The sequence below is a fragment of the Cyprinus carpio genome, chromosome A21, assembly GCF_018340385.1.
Source record: "Cyprinus carpio isolate SPL01 chromosome A21, ASM1834038v1, whole genome shotgun sequence".
NCBI lineage: Eukaryota > Metazoa > Chordata > Actinopteri > Cypriniformes > Cyprinidae > Cyprinus > Cyprinus carpio.
In genome coordinates, this window is record NC_056592.1 from 11,830,141 (window position 1) to 11,855,632 (window position 25,492).

The 25,492-nt window shown below is 37.2% G+C and overlaps 1 protein-coding gene across 5 annotated transcripts in view; it reads right to left on the reverse strand.

Annotated features, from left to right (window-relative positions):
- Positions 1 to 25,492, reverse strand: part of zbtb16a (zinc finger and BTB domain containing 16a) — a 112,978-nt gene that overhangs the window by 22,296 nt on the left and 65,190 nt on the right. For all 5 annotated transcript variants that reach the window (XM_042710880.1, XM_042710879.1, XM_042710876.1 and 2 more), the window contains exon 4: positions 15,139 to 15,225. In XM_042710880.1, the coding sequence (XP_042566814.1) occupies positions 15,139 to 15,225 (87 nt within the window). The remainder of the gene's footprint in view (positions 1 to 15,138; positions 15,226 to 25,492) is intronic.

The window sequence follows — 25,492 nt, forward strand, 5'->3', positions numbered from 1 at the left end:
ATCATATTAACTGGCCGTCAGTTACTAGAACAGCGATATTTTCAAAGAGCCCATGGTCACAAATGTCATTCTGTGAATTCACAATGCGCTGCATCCATGTGCCGCGGCCGACCTAAGAATGAATCAGCGAACGAGGAGAGAGAGAGAGATGAGAGATATAGAGAAACACAGCCAGAGTGACAAAATCAAATCAAATCAATGGCGCCGCACAACACATCTAGTGCGCACCTTTATCTGTCATATTTCAAGGTTGGCAACTTGGTTTCAATTATGTCTGCTTTGTTTGGAGCCGCGTGGGAAAAATATCAACGGGTGCATTTCATAAAAAACATAAACAAATAAGTATCATAAACAACAGACTTAAAAAATTATCTGAACGAAGTATCTGAAAGACTTTTCTATGTAGCTGAAGAGCACTGACATGACAATACAATACTGTATTGAAATAAAGTAATAACTTTTTTGCTGGACTTCATATATTAAAAACAGATTTTTAAATGCACAAACATGGGAAAGTTTGTGGATGAGATCTGAGAAGAAAAATGAGCGAATGATAAGAGCAGGTTAAGAGAGGTTTGAGTATGCTGTCAAGTGCACTACCTGTGAGACGTCCAGCAGGGGGCGCTCTACCTGCCCTCATAGGCAGTGGCCACACAAGCTTTGAGTTTGTGTTATTCTTCACATCAAAACAACTCTTAAAACATCGATAACATAACACAACTGTGCTATTCTACACATAAAAACCACTTGTTAAATGGCGAGTTTCTCACTCGTTTCACATTAATTTACCCTTTACATTCAATCAGATCCTGGAACATAGCTTCCCTTCTAAAAAAAGAAGAAAACCATGTATAATATTAAGCCAGTATTGGATTAATAAGAGCAGAGCATCCTTTATATAAACCAAGACCACAGAGTAGATTAAATAAATACACATCAGCTAGACATTTTTTTTTTCCCCACTCTCAATGTTTGTAGCCTAGTGCCTTCCCTCCGCCTGCCACAAATCAGACGCGCGCTTTGGGAGTCTCTGGCCTCTCTCAAAGCCTTAGTCCTAATACACATTGATCCCAGAAAAACACAACAAAAAAAGGATAAGACTCCTCATGTATGCCACACATTCTTCTGAAGGGTTAGTCTGAATCCCTAGTGCTCTCAGAGAGACATAATGGCACATATACATCACACACACACATAAAAAAATCTCAGAAGAAACGCCACCTCCTGCGAGAACGTCTAGAAACGGCGTCTGTATGAGGAATGTGCGCCACAATCTGTGTTACGACAGAGAGACATGGCAAACAAGACCTTGCGCCCAGGGTGCGACTCCTGAGGGTCTCAGGTGAATGTTTATCAGTGGTGAAATCCCTAACTGAGCTTATTGGGTGAGAAGATACTGCATTCCTGGGGAGAGAGAGGACTTTCTTTTTTCCCTCCAAACGAGGCCACTGGCCTTTCACCTCGCCTGGAGACCCTCCCTGGGGTTAAAGTGTAATCCAGGGCGTATGACCACAAAGACCTGAGCCTAAAGGCCAAGGACTGGCACATTTTCTGAATTACACTGTTCTTTTGAGCACTGACTGACCACATATCAAAACAGCAGGGTGTCCAACGGCAGCTTTCTCACTGCATTTTTCATTTAAAGCTTTATAGCTGGGAGTAAAGCAACCTAGATTTAGGATAATAGAGATTGATTGCAAAAATTTGATAGAAGGTCTCATAAATCTGACGTTGATGGGGAATTAGTTAAACAAGCTCAAAATACATTCAAAAAATTAGATTGCACAGTTAGATAATTTACATATTACAGCATAATTTTCTAATCTAGATTCCTGTTGCTGCCAGCTCTGTGAATATAAGCACACTTATTTGAATATATCGATTAAAATGCTTTAAATGCCACTACTTCTTCAATCCAGAATTTCTTCCATTTTCTGTCAAAGTGCTTTAAAAGAAACTGCTATGTGAATTTTCGGACTGAGTCCTTTAAAGAAAGCCATATGGGGAAAGAAACGGGGTAAAAGAATTGAGTCGTTTAATTGACATTCCCATCCCCCGTTTTCCCAGGGTAAAGAAGGGAGAAAAAGGTTTTGTGTGTCTCACTGTACAAAAGGAAGCAGATTTGCGGATGAGATGACCTTGTGACCCCTGGAGCCATTGAAAGGTTCTCAATGGCATAAACCTCACATAATCAATCACATTCTGGGGCTGTGGTCAGCACCGGGCCGCACAGGCAACCCTCTGAGCTGGACTGTAAACAGACACCCAGTCCTACAGGGTGACGGGGGATGAAAGACCCTAACGGCATTCCTTTATTCTTCTCTTTGTGTGTGTGTATGTGTAAAAAGCCCAAGTAAACAGAAACTTCCAAACATCGTATTATATCAGCAGGACACATAAAAAAATTAATGGAGAGCATTCTTCCACCCGCAGATGTGAATAAAGGAAAAATCCATTCATTTTCAACACAAACGCACCAAACTGAGGTGCTCAAGGCTGCATCTGAACCCAATGCTGCTCTCGGTCCCGTGTCTTAAGAACAGGAGGAAAGATTAGCTCGGAACACCACACACCCAACCTTTATGACTGAGCAATCAATGGTTGAGTATTTTCAGTGATAACTTATCTAGCCTAGCATTTCATTTCTTCAGCTTTGTGTGACTTGTGAGCAAGTGACCAGGTGTCATCTATCAAAACAATCCTAGTCTCTGGAAACCTGCTATTAACTGATAAGGACAAGCCTCCATGGCATAATGGCTCCCACCTGAGCTCACAACTCAACTCTGTTTGGGAACAGGCAGTAGTCAGGAGACTGGGCATAGGAGAACGAGAGAAATGGAAGGTGAAGAGCTTACATATAATTAGTGCTAAGGCAAGCAAACACTATTACTACTGCTCATACTTGGGTTAGGGATTTCAACAAACTCCTAAACCTCTATTAAACCTAGGTGCATAGGTGCTTTATCATGCATGCATGTATGAAATAAATAAAGTTGCTTAGAAAACAGACAGAAAATACTTTTAAAGACGACCAAAAAAGCCATATCTAGGATCGGCATCACTCCACTTACTTGTGCAACAACAAAAACAACAAACACAACGACCAAAAAAGCCATATCTAGGATCGGGTTGGCTCTTCTGACCTAGCAACCACCTAGCATCATTGCAGTTACTTGTGCATTAACAAACACCATTAATATAAAAGTTATTTCTGGCTAACATGGATGAAAACTAAAAATCAATGGAAAAAAATGGATCATATATGTGATCCTGGACCACAAAACCAGTCTGAAGTCGCTGGGGTATATTTGTAGCAATAGCCAAAAAAACATTTTATGTCAAAATTATCGATTTTTCTTTTAAGTATATTAAGGAAAGATCATGTTCCATGAAGATATTTTGTAAATATAAGAGTGAGATTCCTACAGAGAAACACAGCGAATTTTTGATTAGTAATATGCATTGCTAAGAATAGATTTATATTACACATAAATGTATAAAGGCTTGTCTTTTCTCAAATTTTTTTTTTACTGGTTTTGTGCTAAACAGTTGTATCTCGGCCATATATTGTTGTATCCTAACAAACCATACATCAATGGAATGCTTAAAAAATCACACCTAAGACGCTGTATAAATCTCACTCCAGGGTCAAAAAAATTACAGTTTTACCTAATAAATCAAAAGTTTATCAATTATATTATAGCTGAAAGAGATGAGAGATATACTGTAGGGAAACAGTGAGTGATAGAGATGATAATGAGTGATAGATTAAATATAGATGTAAATTACATTATAAATGTATGAGAGATATACTGTAGGGAAACAGTGAGTGATAGATTAAATATAGATGTAAATTACATTATAAATGTATAAATCTGCTTGTCTTTTCAAAAAGAAAATTGTAAAGAAAAAATGCAAAGAAAATATTTTAATGAATTTAAAATATGAAAAATATTTAGTATTGTATAATACATAAAATAAAATACGTCAAAAATATATTGCTAGAAATAAAAAACTGGGGTGGAGCATTGGGGTGGAGCCATGAAATTTTTATGGAGTGTAATAAAAACATAAATACCAGGAAACAGCCTTACTGGAAGAACCTTTTATAACTGCAGAGATATGAAGGTCTTTACTCTAGCCAGGTATATGAAGGCATACATAAATGGACCATAAAACAAAAAAAATATCTATAACTGCAGATATGAAGGTCCTTACTCTAGCCAGGTATATGAAGGCATTCAAATATGGACGCATTCATATCTGGCCCAGAAATGAAGATGAAGATCAAAAGCTGTTATGGAATCATTCACTCACTGCTCCATCAATTGCACAGGCACAGGTAGTGAGAACCAGCTCACTGTTTAAATTGGCCAGTGTGAAGACCGTGTCACTAGGCAACAAGACCTGATAGCTCCTTTGTTTGGGGTGAAAGGTTGGAAGTGTTCACACTAATCTCAGAGTTCACAATTAAGTAACAGAAGAGTGTCTTCCACCTCCCTTCACTCCCCCTCTCCTTTCAGGGGAATAAACAGCACCAAATCCCCCATCGCTAATGGAAAAGTATTTGCACTGTAAATTAAAGGGTACACTTTTTTTAATGCTTTGTACAGATCACTTTTGGGATGTCTGCAAACAGCTCAAATCTAATTACAGGGTTTGGGGGGTTGGATTTACTCGAAAAGCTGAAGGAACAAAATAAAACTGTCCCATCTTCAATTAACCCTTTTCCATCCACACCAAATCCTTGACTATTCAAACCAATCACAGGAATACTTCAATCCATTAAACACAAACACAAAGGTTCTAAACTCAACCATTTCTGACTTTTATCACACGTTTTTTTTTAGTTGTATCATAGCAGCAGATTTTTTCTGTACTTCAGTTTTTTTCCACCTCCTTTTCATATCTTACCTCCCCCTCAGCATTTAATTACCTATGGTTATTAGCACCTGAGATACAACACAATCAGAACCGAAGCGGATAATGCTTGTTCAACACAGGATGAGTCTTATTGTAGCGGGCAGGGGCGTCCCATCTCGGGCGAGTTTGGCGAACAAGATCGGGAGATTCCTGCTGGCTTCTTTACAGCATGTGAATCGCCGGGCCTACAGGAGTCTGTAATCTCCCCACAAAACTTTTATTTTCTTTTGGACATGTGCTGCTGTCTCTCCTCACAAAGGCTCTCTCTCGTCAAGATTCTTCCCTAACGCTGTGCCAGGCGGATTTAGACATTACTATTTGATGTCAAATCTCCGCTGAGAAACAATGCACGCTGCGGTCATCACGCAGAGATGACACAAAACCCTGTTCCCCCCACTGTACCTACTAAGCTGGGACGGTGACCCTCAGTGCAGCCCGTTGACTGCGGTGGGTCTTCGTCAAAGTTTCCAAGCGGACTGCTTACATTGACTCCGCACCGAGTCAGTTGATAAAAGTGGAGCTCATTGTGGGAATTTATACTTCGCCTAATGGCTAAACATTCTTGCCAACAGATGATTACTTTTTGGGTGTTGGCCGCACGTCTTCACATGGTATCTATCAGCCAACTGAGCATCTCACCCACTGGAAAACTCATTTAGATCCTATCTAGGGACAAAATTAGAAGAGAGAGGCCAGGCCGTTCTGCGCTTGATTTAATTTGGTCACTGATACAGAGTACAAGCACTTGTGCCCTCTGTATTTGGGGAAAGGAGAGGGAAAAAAAAATCAAAATAAAAAGCTTGTGTTCAATAGACCTGGCGTAAGGACACACACACACACACACACACACGCACCACTTCAAAGGATTTAAGAGTCAAACAGGGTCTAAGCTGCTGCCTCTGCTGGACCGGCAAAATCCCACAAAACACATTCAGATAATCATTTTCAGTCTTTTCGTTTAAATCTTACAGCCCTCTGAATAGAGCTTGAAAAGCTAAATTGACATGTGGGTCAAATGATTTTGGGTTTAAAGTCTGCCACAATTCACAGAGCTGTAACCCTAAAAACACAAACCATAACACACAGAGAAACATAAAAAACAAAAGAGGATATCATAAAGCACAAAATACAAAACAATTAAATAGTAAATAATAAGTCCTAGGGGAAGTCGGGGCCTAATGGTTAGAGAGTTTGACTCCTAACCCTAAGGTTGTGGCTTCGAGTCTCGGGCCGCACGACTAGGAACGGAAATGTGCCCGAATAACGAGGACCCGAACCCCCAACTGCTCCCCGGGTGCCGTTCACAGTGTGTGTGTGTTCACTGCTGTGTGTGTGCACTTTGGATGGGTTACATGCAGAGCACAAATTCTGAGTATGGGTCACCATACTTGGTTGTATGTCATGTCACTTTTCACTTTATGCTCATGGGAAGCTGCTCCTCAAGGAAATTGTAATTATGATGTGAATTAAGTTACAAATTAGTGCATTTTTTTATTTTATGTAAAAAAAAAAATATATATATATGAATAAAAAATATGCTTTATGTATCTTACCACTCTCATGCTGTCACTAAAAATAGTAGGAAATCAAGTTAGTTTGTACATCATTCAGACATGTCTCAAATGCAGCAATAATAGCAAGTGTTCGGCCAAACTGCAATGAGGATAATGAAGGCCTACAGTAACCAAGCTGGGTGCAGGCGGTCAGTGGGGCTCGGACAGATGGGTCCTCCGCTTGAGAGTGGGACAGCTTGCTCAGTAATGGATGTAGAATGAGATATGGGGATAGAGTCTGGCACAGCTAATAGTCATTTAATCAGCTGCAGCTGACCGGCACATGGACACCATTTCTGATGCCATGCTGTCTCAGAGCAATCCAACCCCATCAGCCTTTACCTACAAACACTGCCACAATACAAGAAAAAAGACATAAAAAATACACAAAAACAAATAGCGCTGAAAAACATATCACTGCCCCTAGAAGTATTTCTTGTAAGCGCCCTGTCCTGAAGGTGACTTTCAAGGAAAAAAAACGCAACTATGAAGGGACCATATTCATGTTTAAAAAAAAAAAAAAATATATATACCTCTAGAAATTATATAAATTATATTTACATAGTTATAAATAAAAAAGTATTATAAATGTATATTTCTTAAAATATATATTATATTATGTTATCTATATAATATATTTTAAAAAATCTATATATACTTTTAAATTGTAATAATACTTTACAATTATTTGAAAAAAAAAAAAAAAAAAAAAAAATTATTTTAAATTGTAATTATACTTTACAATTCTAACTGTATTTTTGTTGAAATTCTTTTTTTCTTTTTTAAATTAAGATAAGAGCAACATTGACATCATGATAATTTTTTAAATTAAGATAAGAGCAACATTGACATCATGATAATAGCTTCAGTCACACTTTGTTTTAAGGTCCAATTCTCGCTATTAACAAACATTAACTATGACTTTTCCCAAAAACCCATATTTCTACACATAAAAATAAAAATATATTTTAAGTTTAGGTATTGGGTATGATTCTGGATGTAGAATCATGCAGAGAGGGTCATGCAGAATATGCGATTTATAAGTAACATCAGCCAATATGTTAATAATAGGCATGCTAATAAGCAGCTAGTTAATAGTGAGAATTGGTTCCTATTTACATTTATGCATTTAACAGACGCTTTTATCCAATGCGACTTACAGTGCATTCAAGCTAACTTTTTTTTACCTAACATAAATACTCCCTATACTAAAGTGTTACCATAGATTATTTTGTGTTCCACAGGGGGTTTGTGAAATTCTCAAAGGCATGTGTTCCCTCTCGGGCATAATGCTTCTGGTCACCTCTGACACACTATAGTAAACAAAATTGCCTTTGTGTAAATTGAACAGGATGCCCAAACTAGCTCACATTCATATGAATTGGCTTGTGCAACTTTAATGCACTCTGACAGGTTAATTACGTCACAATTAACTAAATGCCTAACAGCTGTTCTACTAGTAGCGGTGTGATTGAGTTAATAGAGGGGTATGACATGACCCGTGTTTACCGGTGGCACAAACCCCATTTGCGAGAATGACAAGCTCGCGGAGGGGATGAGAAGTGGAAGCCTTTGGGCATATTATTCGGGGATATTTTCAGATGTGGGAGAGAAAGTGATGGGGGGGGGCGTTAGGGAACCCAAAAAAAGCACTCTTTTCTCTTTCTCGCTGTGCCAAAACAAAGCCGTGTTGCTCTATTCCTTTCTCTCGCTCTGTCAAAACTATTTCTGGCTTCAGAGAAGAAAGTGTTTACTCTGTGGCCTGGTTCATTGGAGTCACGCCGTGTTCCCACCAAGCAAATCCGCTGTTCTCTCTCCAAAATGGTTTGCATATTTTCCCTGTAACACAAGACTTAAAAAGGTACGAGAGGAAATCAAGATAAAAGCAGTAACCACCCCTACTATATCTGCATTTACAAACCGACACCACCTATAACGGTATAAATCAGCATTAAACCAATAATGGCTGTGATGATTCGAGGCGTATCGCTGAGCGGGGGAGTTCTGGAAGTCTAACTGATTCATCGATAGAGATCTGATTGCAGAGACCCGTTTTGGAATATTCTAACTGATTCGATTTAATTATAGAATATCTGATTAGGCAGAGACCCAAGGAGTGAACTGTGCCCGAGCGCGTTGACCCCCATAATAGTTTTGTCACTGTGTGGTAAAGCGCATCTCTCGGCTAGACATCATATCAGTGCTTCAGACGCTGTGTGTGGTAAAGCGCATCTCTCGGCTAGACATCAAAACATCATAACAGCCTATCAAAAATTAAAGAAACAAACAGAAAAGCCCTTTAATCAGTGCTTCAGACTGAAATGAGACATGCCGTTTCGCACACAATTGATCGTGAAGCTGAAGTCTCTTCAAATTGGGCTGCCCTTTAAAGTAGGCACAAAGTTAATGAAACGATGCATTGCAGTCCCTGTGCGATAAGTGAGATCGTCCTGCTGAAGTCCCTTCGTATTGGGTCGTGATTAAAGTAGGTCTAGCTGAGATTAAAATGATTTGGGCTTTGTTGAAAAAACAGCAAATGTATATTCCACTGGTTGATAACCATAAACATTTACCACCCATATATAACAAATTTCGACTCCTTATGTTGATTTCTCCAAAGTAAATAATGCCCTGACTCACAGTCGGCAAGATTTCGCCAAGGATGGTATAAACAGCTTGGAAGAGCCACACTGAAGTTTTTAATCGCAATAAAGCTTTTTGGCTTTCAGTTAACTTTTTATTATAACACAAAGCCTCAGAGGTCTATTTAAATGCTGAGATAAATGGACAATGTAAATAATTAGGTTTTTACGAACCCGATTTATCAGTAGTGAGATATTACAGCCTCCTTTCAAGCGCCCCTGTTCTTCAATTATATTTATAGACGAGCCTACAAAGTTAACAAAAGAACTTTCAACTAAAATAGCCCACAAAATCAAAAACTCAAACAAGTTAACAAAAGCTCTTTTAACTAAAATTTAATTTGAGTTTAAAAAACTCAAACTTAGATTTAAGATGCTTTAGAACATTAAAAATTCCCAGCAACACACAAAAACAAAAACAAAAAAACAACAACTTGCTTGCTACAGACACAACCATACATTGAAAAGTCTCAGCAAGTCTCAATTATTAGATCAAATATACAACAAGATTATGAAACTATCTTATTTATTTATTTATATATATATATATGTTATGTTAATATGCCATATATTATATATATGTATATTAATATTTTTTTTTTTTTTTTCATACAACCATCAGTGGCTTAACTATTTACTATAATACGTAATGAATTCCTGTGAATTTGATCATACAATGTTGTGAAAGCCACAAAAAAATCTTCCCTCTGTCTCATTTTATGGGTGTGTGTTTTTATTGGTGCAAATAAAAGTTGCTGAATAAAAACAGTAATTTTCTAAAATTTTCAACTTCTGCCGCAAAGTAATTTTCTAAAATTTTCAACTTCTGCCGCAAGCAACACCAGCGACGTGATGCAGACGGACCCAAAATTCAGTTCGGCAATGCATGGCGTCATTCATTCAAAGTAAATTAGAAGCATGCGAATGTACCGAAAAAATCAAAAAGTATCCTCACAAAAAAAGACATGTGCATCTCCGAGCAACACAGTGATGTTTAGTTTCTGAATGAATCCACATTTTGAATGAATCGTGTGAACCAATGATTCAGTAGCCTCAGACTCAAAGACATCAACCAACAAATACATAAATAAATAATAAAATATAAAAACATTAAAGGGATAGTTCACCCAAAAAATATAAATTCTGTCATTTACTCACCCTCATGTCCTTTCAAACCTTTCTTTTGTGGAACATAAAATAAAGTATTTTGAAGACAGTTGGTAACAAAGCTGTTTTAGTTAATGACTTTCTTTGTATGAACAAAAAATACTGAGATGTTTCTCAAAGTATCCCATAGTTTGTTTCCTCAGAGTTTGTTAGGCCGTTGAGCCTAAATGTTTGTGTTAATAAAACTTTCCATGTCTGAATCAAATAATTAAAATATTTCTTTCTAAAGCTGGAATTTGTATCAACTACTTGATACTTTCTCATTTGAACACCACACTGTAAAGCTTTAAATATTAAAGCTTTTTTGGGTATTTTCAGATAACCAAAATGCTATCTATATCCATATATATATGCTATAGAACTTTTATATATATAAATAAACAGATATATAAATAGGTAAAAGAACCTGATTTACAGTTGAAATACTTTCAAAATTTCTACCCTACATTTTTTAACAGTAAACTGTCAAGCATTTTGAAACATTTGACAGCAGGCAGGGTTAACGAGCCTACAAAGGACCTCAACACGGTGTTACTGTCAGACTTTCAAAATCCTTTTTGAAGATTATAATAATTTAAAGCACAGCCACCAACAAAATCTTCATTTTCTTTGCATGGTAAATATGTCAGGAAATAATTCCAAATAAAAAACAATTAATCTTAAAAAAAAAAAAATCAAAAAAAAATAAATCATAAAAAAAAAAAATAAACACATGAATCCAAATAGGAAATAAAACAATTATCAAATAACCATGTCCAGTTCTGTATCCTAAACTCCTGAAACATTGGTGTCTCAATATTAAAAAGTAATTTTATTTGGGGAAGAAATGGCAAAGCTGTATTTGTGTTAAAATATTCAGATGTAACCCCCTTTGTAATCATTAACATTATCAAAAAAAACTAATACAAACTTTTCACACAAACTTCAACGTAACAGAAAAAGACTAAATTTAACATTTAATTAAAAATTAAATTATGTAATTCCGTTACATGTAACTAGTTACTCCCCAACACTGTATACTGTACATTAACACACTTATTACTCATACTGTGTGTGAAGTGTCTCTGCTGCTTTAGAGAGAAGCAGAAAATAATCTGACAACCACAAACTGTATTCAGGTGGGGGAAAAAATGCTATTTTTCTCTTTAATAGAGAAAATTAAACAAATTCAATATCCTATTAGTCAGGACTCATTCCATCATGCCTAATTTTGTTGCCGTGTTATTCAATCATTGCGGCATCTTATTTTCCATGAACAGCTTTTGTTTTGTCATTCATACATGCAGGTCGACTTCATCTGCAGTCCTCCTGATAGCGTTACAGGAAATGACCGCTGCTCACTGCACTTCAGCCTTTTGCCAGTCGAGCTGCCAACTTGAAAAACGAGACCTGGATGTTTACAACGACAAGAAAACTTTGTCCATCGTAAACACCGCCACCATGCCAACAGCCGTTAACTATTTATAAAGAGGGTGCAACTGCGAGTTACACATCCACTAAGGCTGGTGTGGGGGCAGAGATTAGCATAACTTAATCATAACAAAATGTGTTACGTTAGCATAACGTAAGCATGAGCGGACGGCAGGGCAAAATCAGACTTGGCTTCGAATTGAAGTTTTGGACACAGGGTTTGTCACTCTGATCTGACTAACAGTGGGAGATAACAAGGTGAAATGTAAACATTTCCTGTTGTGGCCTTTACACCATTCTCTAAGAAGGATTCAAAAACCACCCTTGGTGCGTAGCAAAATGTGGACGTCTGCCTGTCATGGCTAGTGTTCAGGAATAAAAAAATCATGAAGCCACAGACATAAAAACCCCCAATAACCCACTTCAAGTCTATCTAGGCTGTGAAAATGAAGCATATGGGTGAGCATATTGAGGGACTGTGGAAAAAAAGCCAGCGTATCAAACTAGCCATGCGTTATAGCACATTTAAAATATAAGCCTGGTAGCCACAGGGGAGGCTGGCCTCACTGCTGTTCAGGTCCCTGGCAGGAAGACAAGTTTCACTGCCCATTTTTTTTGTACTCCAGACTCCAAATCTATATTTAGCCAGGCTTTTCCACTGGTATGCCTTTCTCTGATCGTTAGCCCTGTTTAACCCCTATTTACAATGGGCCCCATACTGGTCAAGGATCTCTGGAGGCCCGGTCAGCGAGGGTACAGCAAGCCTTTTACGTATGTCTGTCAAATAACACAAAGTGCAACCAACCAGCTTTAAGACTGGGAGAGAGCTGGGCTGAATATATGAAATATTCATGATTTATTCACGATGAATTTGCAAACTGTCAATATCAATAATTTCTTTGTGTTTATTTGCCAATTAAGTTTCCTAAAGGCTTGCAATTACTAGAGCAATAAAATAGCGTTTTAAAAGCAATTATTCAGTAGCCAAAAGCTAGTTAGGGCTAATCTTGTCAGTGAAATTACTAATGAAAATGGTCAATAAAATTTTCAATAACATATTCAATTATTCAATAAACAATAAAGATGAAAAAAATGCATCCACAAACAATATTTCAATCAAAAAATACAATCAATAAAAATATGAATATGAGTATAAAGAATGAGAGAGAAAAAAAAACAGCCATATAATAAAACTATGTCAAAACACTGATTTTAAGAAAGAATCATTAAATCAGTGTTTTATACTAAACAGATAAATATATACTTATATAACATATAGACTATATATATAAAATATATATAAATATATATATATAATAAGAAATAAAAATGAAAGTCAAACAACACTACTATGTGTGTGTGTTTTTTCTGTGTGTGTGTGTGTATACCTATATATAATAGCTAATATAGTATATCTTGTTATTGTATTTATATGTATTTATATATATATTATTACATAGTTGAAAAAAAAATAACTAAAAATTATAAAAAAAATTATAAATTTAACTACAAAATTTCATTTAAGTACTATAAAACATAAAAAATATTATAAATAAAAAAAATATTTATGCTATTTCTGATTTTCATTTACTTCAAGTACTATAAAATAAAATAATTACTATAAATATTGTAATAAATAAATAAAATAATTACTATAAATATTGTTATATTTTATAGTATTTGAAATAAAGGAAAATTAGAAATAACTGTTTTGAACTGATTCATTTTTTTCCTTATATTGACGGCCCTAGGTCAGGAACCAGAGTGTTTGCAGAAGTAATACTGAAGCCACAATGAACTACAGACAGACTGTTTGAAGCCTTCACACATTTTTAAACATATTCACCCAATCGCATTTGGTTTAAAATGACTGTCTGTATCACAACAGTACTGAGAGTTCTGAACACCAACCAATGCCACATCCACAAAAACAAAAACTCAATTCAATCCACTCAAATAACAAAACAAAAACCAAAACAAATAAACACAAAAACTTACATTACAATTAAATCAATCCAATCTCAAGCATCTAGTTCCTGAAGGTGGTTCAAGGCTACATGGGTGGGATGAATCTTTTCAGCAAGACAAAATGGGAACATGATCACAAATGTAATACATAAACGGTGCTTTCTATACCCGAAGTGATCTAAGCGAGTCAGACTGTTATGCTGTGGAGTGCTAGACATGTTTGTGCTAGAACATTCTCTCAAGGGCAGATAGCGAGGGCTGTCTGGAAAGTGAGGAGTCATAGCATGGCAGTGTACTGAGGGCCACATGCATCAGCACAGCACTTGTGTCCAGCGACCCAGCAGAGGTCATCATATCAGGGTCAAGTGCACAAGCGCATATCCCACTCGGGTTGCCACCAAGTACGTAAGCAGAAGCGGAAACTGGAGAGATCTTCCTCCCATGCCACAACATTGTTTTGAGGGCACCTAATAAACAAACAAACCCAACCAAGCCTGACCACAACTGCCCTGTTTCACACAACCAATAATTTGTCTGCCTAGAATGACAAGCAGGTATGCAAGTGCGTAATTGTTGCAGTTGGTCACCAGCTTTACCCCATACCTGCTAGAGTGGCTTGCCTTTCACCTCTTCCAGTAAACATTTGCCTGTCACCATGTGTTCCAAAGAAGTTTTTGGATGGAGGCAACTCTTCAAACATGATCATTGCTCAAGCTTTATTCGTTTATAAATAACCAAGGTGGCTGACTGTTTACCACTCTTTGCAAATAAACACACAGAGTGAACTTCTCTTCCTAGAATCCAAACGGATATGATTTGACTGGCATTCTGTATTTCATTGCTTGTTTTGTAAATTTTATATTGCATGGATACAAGTTTGAGGTCAAAACAGTCCTCAAAAGTTAGATTAAATAAGAAAAAACCCTCAATTATTTACTCATACTGTAAATAATTCATGTATAATTAATTTGCATAAAATCATTAAATAACAAAAGCAATATAACACTTTTTTTTACATTTAGAATGAATTTAAATTCATACTTAAATATAATTATAATTATCACAATTGTAATCAGCTTTCTATTTTCTTACATATTAAATATAAATCTGAACATTAGCATTTGTAACTGCATTAATAAACAACAGATGGAAGATATGTAAAGTAGAGATATTTATATTCCCTTTCTATACACACACACACACACACACACTTATATAAAACTAAAAAAAGAAAAGAAACAAAGAAAATAAAAAAAAAAATAGATTTTTCTAAAATGTGAAAAATGTGAGGAAAAAAGAAAAGAAATTTGGATAACTAAAAGAAAGCTTGTGCATGTTTTTTTCCTGAAAGAATAGAAGACACATATGGGCCCTCAAATCCAAGCTTGTACATACAGTGACATACTGCATATACCGAATGAAAAACATTTGAGTGTGTTTGATGTGTGCAGTCTGGGTTGGTGTTTGTGTCGCACCTGTATGGATCTGCCGGTGGGCCTCCAGAGCATCTTCCTTCTGAAACTGAGCTCCACACTGGTCACAAACGATGGCTTTCTCACCAGCTACAAGACAAAAACAAAAAAAGCAAAAGTTATTCAATCTCCATCATTTTGGTGGTCCTCGGGTGATGCATGGTTTCATATCTCTTATTCGAAGCCCCAGTAATACCTAAAATGATTTGGTGCCAACGAGAATCTGCTGGATTCACTTCAGTAAAACTTGCTGGCAAAAACACTGTTTACAATGTGTTTTGGAGGATATGCATGCCAGACGTTGATCTTGTGTGAACTGTGCAATGAAAGCAATGTATCATAAGAGGGATTTAACATTCAAGGCACACTTTCACTAAAAATCACACAAATGCTGTCAAACACAACCCTAAAAAGAAGATAAAAACTAGAAGCCACACATATGAAATCCACACAGCATGTTCAGATGTTGCAATGGGACACCAAGAGGAACTGTGAGACCACAGGATGCCAATATACAATCTGATCTATAAATCAGAATTAAGCAGAAACACTGTATTGCATTAACACTGTATTTATCTGCTCTATCAAAAGGGAGTTTTTAAAATTTCAAACAGAACTGTCAGCTCTCATCATCATGTCTTTATATCTTACTGCCTTCAAAAGCACAACAGGAAGTCATAGCTTAGATTAAAAAAAAAACAAACCAAAGTCCATTTCGCAACCACTGTAATGTTGCAAAATGTACTGTACTGTCAAGCAGTAGAAAAAAAGGTGTTTTTCTTTCTTTTCTTGCAGATGATGCCACTCAGCAATAAATATCAAACAAGTTCCTCTAAATGGCTCAAGAAATCAAAAATCATTATTAAAAAAACTGCACATAAAGAGGAACTACCACAGACCTCAGAACTGGTTAGTTCAGTGTATTCATACCCAATAATTGTTAACTATAAAACACTGTTTCTTCTGCAATGGGTGCTGTATTTAATGTGCAGAGAAACTGTTACCAAGCAATCCGAAGTTTAGCTTTCCAAACACTGTAAATACTGTCTCTATGGAAAATTCAAAATGACCATTAATGATAAATAAACAAATAATAGATTCTGGCTTGACCATTAGTATTATATTGGGGTGGACTGGACTACCTGTTTGAATTTAAATAAGCATAGAAGTGGCAAAAAGTATGCAGAATGATCAACTGATAGATAGATACACAGATATGACAGACAGACAAAACGATAGAATGATAAACCTATAGAACAAACAATAGAACAAATGGTAAAACAATGGCAGAACAATATACACTAGCTGCATTTCCTTTATCCTTCAAATTGTGCAAACTGAAATTGTGAATTTAAAATACGTTTACATTTACAGGTCACCTGGTGTACATAAAAGTCACATGATCATTCTTTAAATGTACTATAACCTCCAAGAAACACCTCATATGTTGCCGCTCTCATGTATTAGGGGCTTTCCTTGCCAATAACACTTGGCTTTCCTTGCCATTAATGCTCAGATAACACCTTATTTACACTGCACACGTCTGCGGAGCATTACGGCTCTGACTAAGCCACACTAGTCAATGCTTGTGTTTACATCAGCCACGCCACGGCATGTTTCAGAAGTGGCTCTTCGCACTGCTTCGCTAAAGATATACACCGCTTCACTAAAGATATTCTCATTCAATTAAAAAATAATGGCTAGTGTGGTGGCTGTGATATACATAAACCTACAAACATCTGTTGCCATGACTTATCGCAAGAGGAAAAAATTGTTTTAGTCGGATAAATTTGGTTAATGGAAACACTGACATTTCGCAATAGCTTTTTTTATCGATATATATAAAATTTCGATAAAAGTTAGATAAAAATACATAGACGTCTGTGTAAGATAGATTTTGCCCAATCCTAAGAAGATCTTGCATCTCGCCTTGGAGCAGAAAGGAACTAAAGTAGCTTGAGATGGAGGGCCAGCGGGACATTGATCACCACCTTAAGTGGCAGAGAGGGAAAAGCCAGACCCTTAAAACCCACCCCACAACATAAATGGCAGCTTATTGAAGTGGGTCATTATCTCACAGGGGGTGACAACATCCAGCCACCCAGCAGGAGTGTGCTTCCAGGCCCGGCAAAAGTCATGGAATTAAAGTGATAAATTCTTTCCACCAACATCGATCAACATCTAAATCACTGCAAAAAAACAAAAAAAACGAAAAAAAAAGCGTAATGGAAAAACAACCCCCTCACATCAAACACAAAAAATACCCCACTTTCAAACCCCTTCCCAACAAAGACAAAAACATATACCACTACAACAAAAAAATAAAACAACATCAAAAAAAAAAAAACAACATAAAAAAAAAAACGTGCCACTGGCTATAAAAGAATCTCTCTCTAGCATCTCCCACTTCCTCCCTACTTCACTCAGAGTTGCCACAGTGATGCCGACCTGACATAATGGGCACTTACACAACCGTGGCTCCCAACAAGTGGAGGAGAGGTGCCACGTGCCACAGGCCCGTTCCTTTTTCACTTCCCTCCTCTGATTCTCTTGCACAACCGAAACCCTGGGATTTACTGTTTCCGAAAGAGGATGCCTTGTCGATCTGTTTTGTTTGTATGGGCCGTGCGCATGATTAAAATGACACGAGTGAAACCGGAGCCTTTACAGGAGCGGTGGCAAACATCCAGAGTCAGATTACCCAGCAGTGGGGCCGCGCTGCCTTTGTTGATGAGTCCCTGAAGAGAGCGATACTAAAGCACAGCTGTAATGGAAAGACCTGTGAACAAGCACATTGTCTAATGCTATAAAGGTGTATTCTCATCACACACTCTGATCAGAGTCAGACGCCTCCCCCCTTGTCGTTCGGAAGCGGGAACATGAGTAGACAAATACGGCGCAAACAAAAACATACCCTTGTTGTTCGGTGAGCCTACACAAATGCGTTATATAAGACAGCACACTCAGTACCAAAAAAAAGAGGCAAAAAATCCATATAAAAAGGAAAAACAGTGCCTTCAGAACAATGAGTACAGACAGCATGCTCTCCCTTTTCCTTCAGCGGTAACGAACTGTGCTGTACAGTTTTATTTACACTATCCTCTTATCAGTCACAGAACAGTACGGAGACTGCCAATTGGAAAGGACAGCCAGGAACTGTGTGTTCCCTCTCTTGACTAGATGTGTACCGCAGGCAGAGCAATTTTTATTTTTTATCAACCAAGACAAAAATGCTGGGAGACTGCCAGATTCCCCTCGTAAAAATGTGCACGTTCACGTGAGCACGCCGGCGTGGATGAGTATATTTGTGGAGCGCTGTCAGGCTGATGTAGGGCTCCAGACTGAAACAATGACTAGGGAGCCACTGGCACCTCAAATGAAGCATTTGGGAGCCAAATGCCGTTTTTAGTTGGCAAATTAGAGAACCGCTCAATATGGGTGATTGTTCGGAAGCACTGTCGACCATGCATGTTCTATCATAATATATTACAGTCATTGAATATTTACAGGTATATGCACAAAATCCAAATTCATCTGGCATTTGGAAAAGAGCTGCAGGTAACTGGAGTACGAAGTCCGAGTGGTAAGGTAGCTGAATAAAAATTTTATTTTGTTTGAGAGCTTAAAATATTTACATCTTAAAAACAAATTAAAAATGTACTAATTAAAAACAAAATACACAAAACAACACATAACATATATTGCGGTACAAAAAATAAACACAACAAACAATGAGAAAAATAGAAAGCGCTCAAACATGAATAAAATGTTCTATTTCTGTGCGAATAGACAAATTGAATATAAAAGAATCACTCATGAATAAAATGACCCAAGTGGAAACTGCAGTGGCAATTGTTTTAATATATTGATTTTCTTAAATTCAATGATTTTTAAAGAATCAGCCCCGATTTAACCGGATGCTAAGTCTGAAGAATCTGAAGTAAACATCACAGTAACGGTTCTGTGTCCATTTTCCATTAGACAAAATAGAAAAATGATTCCCAGTTCAGTGAGGGAGTTTTAGTATTGGGAGTCTGTTTAATGAATCGTTTAAATTAAATCATTAAGGAGAACCATTCATAAGAGTCATTTGTTTACAAATAAGGCATCACAGCTTTGGTCCAACAAAACAGAAAGATCACAGTTTAAAATGATTAACTAAGGCCACTTCATGAGTTGGTATCTTGGCAAAATTGTATATAGATGCACGGACTTTCACTAATAGACTTAAATGTGACACTTTTCCTGCAACCGTATACAAAGACACAAAGCTAAAGAAACAAGCAACACAGATTAAATTTCCAGACACTATACAGTAGATTACTCTGTCCTATCAGAAAATGAAGAGAAGTCAGCTGGTTAATATTTATATAGCCTTCACAGAGAACAGAAAGAATAGCAAAGGAGATAAACACTGAGGACATCTAGGTTTCTTCTGATAGCTTCACGGTCTGGTGCGCAGACAGAGGACGTCTCGGGACAGACCAAAGCAGACAAATATTGACTTGCTAAACACACTTTCACATCAAAGACGCTTCTAAATTTATCTGCTCAAAATGAGCACAGTGTTGCACATTCATTCACTTGTTTTTTAGCTTGCTTTAAAGCTCTTAATCCATTTTGCCTGCAGACCGATTTATCTGGCCGGCAGGTCACACTCAGTCCTCCATTTTTCCTGCTCTTTCTCTCTCTTACTCTCACTGTACAACACCGTCATTTCAGCTGTCTAGCTCCAGATTTACTTGGGGCATTTCAGTTCACAAATATGCACATTCACATACAAGCTGGAGACCTATCGGTAATGTACAAACGGATGCCTCTGCATACAGTACACGCTGTCTAATCCGTATACAGAAACAATACAAATACAAGAAAAAGTATGTGTATTACCCATGACCCTGGCATGCGGCAAACTAACCCTTAAATTTCAAAAAAAAACTAAACATGTGTTTCCATCCTCCTTCCTCACCCCTCCTTTTCTCTCTCTACATGTTCTGTAAAGACATGGTGCCTTAAATAATGACTCTGAGCAGCTTTCCTGACGATATAGTGAGAGGACAAAGAGTTTTCAGAAACGGAGGAAACAGGAGCTGGGCTGGAGAGGAACTTGCAGGGTTAGCCTGGTGTGAAGTGGCAGGAAATGAGCAGCTTGGCTCTCACTGGCATCTCACCATGGTTTGAGCTCTGTTTAAGCCACCATCAAACTTGAGGTGGATTTTGTAAAATTGTTACCATAAAACAATAAAAAAAGATTATTTTGCGGAATATTATTACAATTTAAAATAACTTTTCTATTTTAAAACATTAATGTATTCCTTTGTAAACCATGAAAGCTTTTACATTATATAATAAACAAAAATACATCAAAAAAATGAAAAATTATATAAATGTGTTTACTGTCAATAAATACACTACACTGTTTGAGTTTAAGTGTCATGCTCATCAAAACTTGCTTTGAGGCAAAAACTGCAAACTTTTTGTGAATGGTAGTGCAATTTAATAACATATTTTATTTTAATACATTTCAATGTAATGTATGAACATGAAAGTATGTAAGATTATAAATTACAGTTTTTAGCATTTATTAAAAGTGTTTTTACCTAATTAATTTTGAAAAATGTGTTTATTGTTAGTTCATAATATCTTCTAAATCTAAATTTAAATTACCTAAACAAAATTAAAAAATAAGTAAATTTTTATATCATAAGTTAACAATATCTGATGCATTAATTCTAACAAATTAAACCTTATTGTAAAGATCTGTTTTTATTAGCTTGATATCGAATGCATGTACTATGACTAGCTGTAGAATATTTTCTTTGGTTTGAACTGTACTGTATGGGGGGATGATAGATGAATAACTGGCTGTGTTTTTTTTTTTTTTAAATCTCATGCCATGAGTGTTGCATGTTTAAAACCACATTACCTGATTATTGTTCATGACATTTACGTCTATTGTTCATGAAACCCAGTGACTACTCAAATTTGAAAATCTGTAATTGTGAACACCCCTAAGTAAACAATCAAAAGGTGCTTCTTTAAGTTAGTATGCACACCGAGAAAGAAACTGAAATAAATGATCTGCCTCTACTCTGCTCCCCAACCAACACATCCAAACCCCCAGCATACCTTTACTCCAGCCCTCTTTTATTTATCAATGGAGAACCTGAGAACCTGACCATGCGGTGAACCCTTTCCCAAAACGACCACCGAAACTTCAACCAACCACTGGATGCGACAATTGAGCCGTCTTTACAGTGCTGTAAATGCCTTTACTGCTGGGCGCAGAGCAGTGGGAGGCCGGTTCTGCTCTTTCCTTATTTGCCTTTCATGAGCAGCGTGGGTGAATCCAGGTCCTGAAATATAATTGGATGGGTCGACATCAATTTAAGAGTGGCTTTCAAACTGTGGTTCGTGGACCACTAGTAGTCCGTGAAGGATTCCAAATTAGTAGTTTGACTGACAAAATACAATTATTTATTATAAAATAAAATCAGAAAAAAAGTAATTGTGCTAATATTAATTTTAGGATGTCAGGTGAAGGCCAAAGTGAGACAAAGAATGAATGCGTCTCAAGGCAGATATTAAAATCAAATTTTGACAGTGATTTGAGAAATGCTAACCTTTAACTGACAAATGCAGCTAAGTGTTAGCATAGTCAAAAGAGCGGAACAGAAGTGCTAGGCTGTCAGTGTCAGGCTGCACATAGTTAACAGAGCCCATGTATGCTCCACAGGTCAATAACCTGTAAAGATTTAACATTTAGTGCCCATTATTTCCTGCTTTCAAGTCACACATTGTCAAAGCACTCTCTAGTTTATTAAGACCCGGGTCAGGAGTGTGGGGGAAGGGCCACAGGCTACACAACGATCTATGGGACAGCAGCTAGAACACACCCACACAGTACGGGTCATTATTAAACTGTTCCACACTTAACAAATTCAAGCAACTCCAACGGGGACCAACATCCAAAAATTCAAATTTCCAAAAGAACAGAGTTTAAGCCACTCCAATGGGAACCAACTGCTAAAAATAAACTCCAACAGAAAACAACAGGAAATACAAACACACCGAGTTTAACAGTTGTCAGTTTCAGCATTTTACATTTGATCATCACTCGTTTTGAAATGGTTCTTCCGCTACTAAAAGTTAATGCGCTTCAAATTCAAAACTGAAACGTAATCCAATTGGAAACTTTGTGACGTATTTTGATTTATGAATAAACAACCACTTGTAGAGGGTGCCAAATAACACCAACTGAACCCGATCTCTCTTTAAATTTCCACAAGATTTTTAATAATTTTAAGAGAGCAGGAACCTTCCTTGACTTAAAAAAAGAAAGGATGGGGAAGAGAAAGAAGGTGATGACAGAAGAAAAGAAGAAAAAGTTACTTCCATAAAGTTCTTTTCTTCACAAATGTTGGCTGTGCGACACTCCTTTTAACTTCCTCACTAAAACCTTTTATGACGTCCTCACACTTGTTCCAGATCCACTGACTTCCTCTTCATGTTCTTTTGCTCCGCAGATGCACGTAGAATTTCTGTACGATCAGTTACAATCCGCATTGACTAGACAGGATATTGATATATAGCTGCTAGATGTAATTTTTTTTTCTTACAAGCACCTATTGGCAGCACTTCTTCAGTCAGATATATAATCTGATTCACAACAACCCAACATATATTTTTTTTTTTTTTTTTACAATAGCCCCACAGTGTCTCAGAAGGTTTTGCCCTGTCAGTAGTTGCCCATTAAACATTAATTACTCGTGTCGCCACAGACGGTTTCAAAGTGCCTGAGATAGAGGTGTTTTTCTTCCACTCTGAAATTATTTGCACGGCCTGGTATTAGTATTCTGATCCACAGACGTGTTTGCAACAGTAATAACACAATATCCACGGCCGCTTTTCATGTTGAACCTCCCAGTGGAATGGAAAGCATAAAAGCAACCCTTGTATGTCCTGGCTACTTCCAGATGGGACTGCTTTTATCTTTTTTTTTTTTTTTACATGAAAGAGCCGTCGGCACATCTTTGCTTAGCATGTGATTCACTCTTCAGCCAAAATATGAAAGTTTCAAAGAGCATCCCAAAATGGAACTCATACAAAAATAATATTCACAAATAAATAAACCTAAAAAATAAACAAATCAAAAAGCTTACCAAACCAAACAACTAAAAAAAAACAACACTATGAGAGCTTAAAAAAAAAAAAAAAAGACGTGCCTTGGAGAGTATTTACTTTTATTGTTATTACGCAGAAAACAAATCATATTTCATCCAGCATATAGATACAATGATGCTCTTTATATTGTACTGACCCACAAATATACAAAGGGATAACAGGATTTTCTTGGGTGACTTAAACAGTTTGGCTTTTTTTGTTCGTGCTAAAGGGGCGCAGAGGATGTCATTAGACACTGACGCATTTAAAAATAAAAACCACACCACTGCCACATTTATTCAGAATGAAAACCTGGAAACATGCTGTACACGTCTATACATGGAGGATATAAGATGTAAAGGTCTCGAATAAGACGCCCCCCGGGGAGTGAGAGAGAAGAGCAGGCAGAAACAGATGCGTTTGAATGGGATAAGCAGAATTCAGGCATTTATCACACAAGAGCACACACACTGTCTTCATGGCCTCAGACGAGATGAAGGCCAGGTGAGGCTTCGGAGGGTGGCAACGCTGAAGGGTTTCAAAAGAACCGTGCGCGCACATGGCTTTGAATGTGCGTTTCACGCTAGAGGGCCCTTCTTAACATGCGGTGGTGTGCACGATGCCTCTGCCATAGAGGTGTGCCGCTTGCTTCACTCAAACTCAATTGGACTGGCGCAGAGGGTGCCAACAAATTCCACCATTTATTTCAACTCCGGCAGCAGATGACCCTCTTAATCTTAATCTAATAATCACCGTCCCGGAGGAGGTGCTGTTAATGTTCTCACATCTACGAGATTGTGCTCTTCAACGGCACTTCGTAAATAACTTTTTATCCGTGGCTACATCTAATTTAGAGACTTACAATCTAATATATGCCTACAGCTTCCACTCTTAAAGGGATACTTCACCCAAAATTTAACATTTTGTCATCATTTATTCATCCTCACGTTGTTCTAAACCTGTTCTAAAGTCTTATTTTTTGTACATACCAGTGTTATTTTAGTATTTAGTATAACACTGAATGAGCGATTACATGAAATTTCAGATAGTTGTACTGTAGGCCCTTACAAAATACCTTTTGGTGTCCATTCATGTTTATTTTGTACTATAGTAGTAAAGAGGAAGATATGATGGTTTCATATGCCGCTTGAACTGAGGAGCTAAAGCAATCACTCATGCCACATTAAAGAGCGCCAAAATGGTATTGTTTGAATTTTGTTATGAATTTGTCAGAATTTTAAAGCTTATACTTTGTTTATTAAAAGGTAAAAGAGCACAACGCTTATTGCCATTGGACAGCAAGTGGGCTACAAATAATATGAAGTTCATGCATTAACAGGACACAGCATATAGACTAAAGATCCTGATAACAAGAAGCCATATTAGTATCGATTATAAACGAGAACCATTTACAATATTGTTAAAGTCCACACAGCTGACAGCTTTACCTGTCGTAGTTTGTTCGAGTTGTGCAGGAAATAGACACTGCTTTTCTGCACTTTTACTTCGCAAGTCTCAGTCAGCTGGAGCTGCGTTAGCTACTGTTCGGCAGAGATGAGGACTGTTTTTCCACTAAAACTTTAATGCGCATCATCTCTGTTTATTACGTCAACATAACAAAAGATGTGATTGTAAATAGTAGGAAAAAAGGCATTACACAAATTTTTAAGTCATAACATGAAAATGTATATAGTTGCAAGTGGCGATCACAGCAAAAATATTACTTGCAAATTAATATTTTTGGACCGTTTTAGTCACAGTCTGGAGTTCTGGATATGATAAATCCAAAAAGGATGTCTGTCTGCTCAGTGGCCAATCATGCCTGGCATAGCGGGTCAGTCCTCAACTATGAAAGAAAAAAAAACAAAAACACAAATCCATACTGGCCACAGGCTCCTCTCCAATCTATTTTCTGCTCAGCTGGTTTTAAATGAAGTTATTATGACTCATTAAAATGCCCGCAAGCTTGTGGAAGTCGGCCAATTACAATTTAAATTTAGCCTCCCCTTACAACCCCCCCTACACCCCACCACCCCCTCCTCTCCAGCAGCACCCCCCACCACACACACACACTACCAGCAACAACACACCACACCGCTGCATTTCAACCACTGGCTCACAGCTGCAATCAGAGCCTTGATCTTTGAACACAAACAAAACCCAATAAACAAACAAATCATCATTTTTTCCAGGG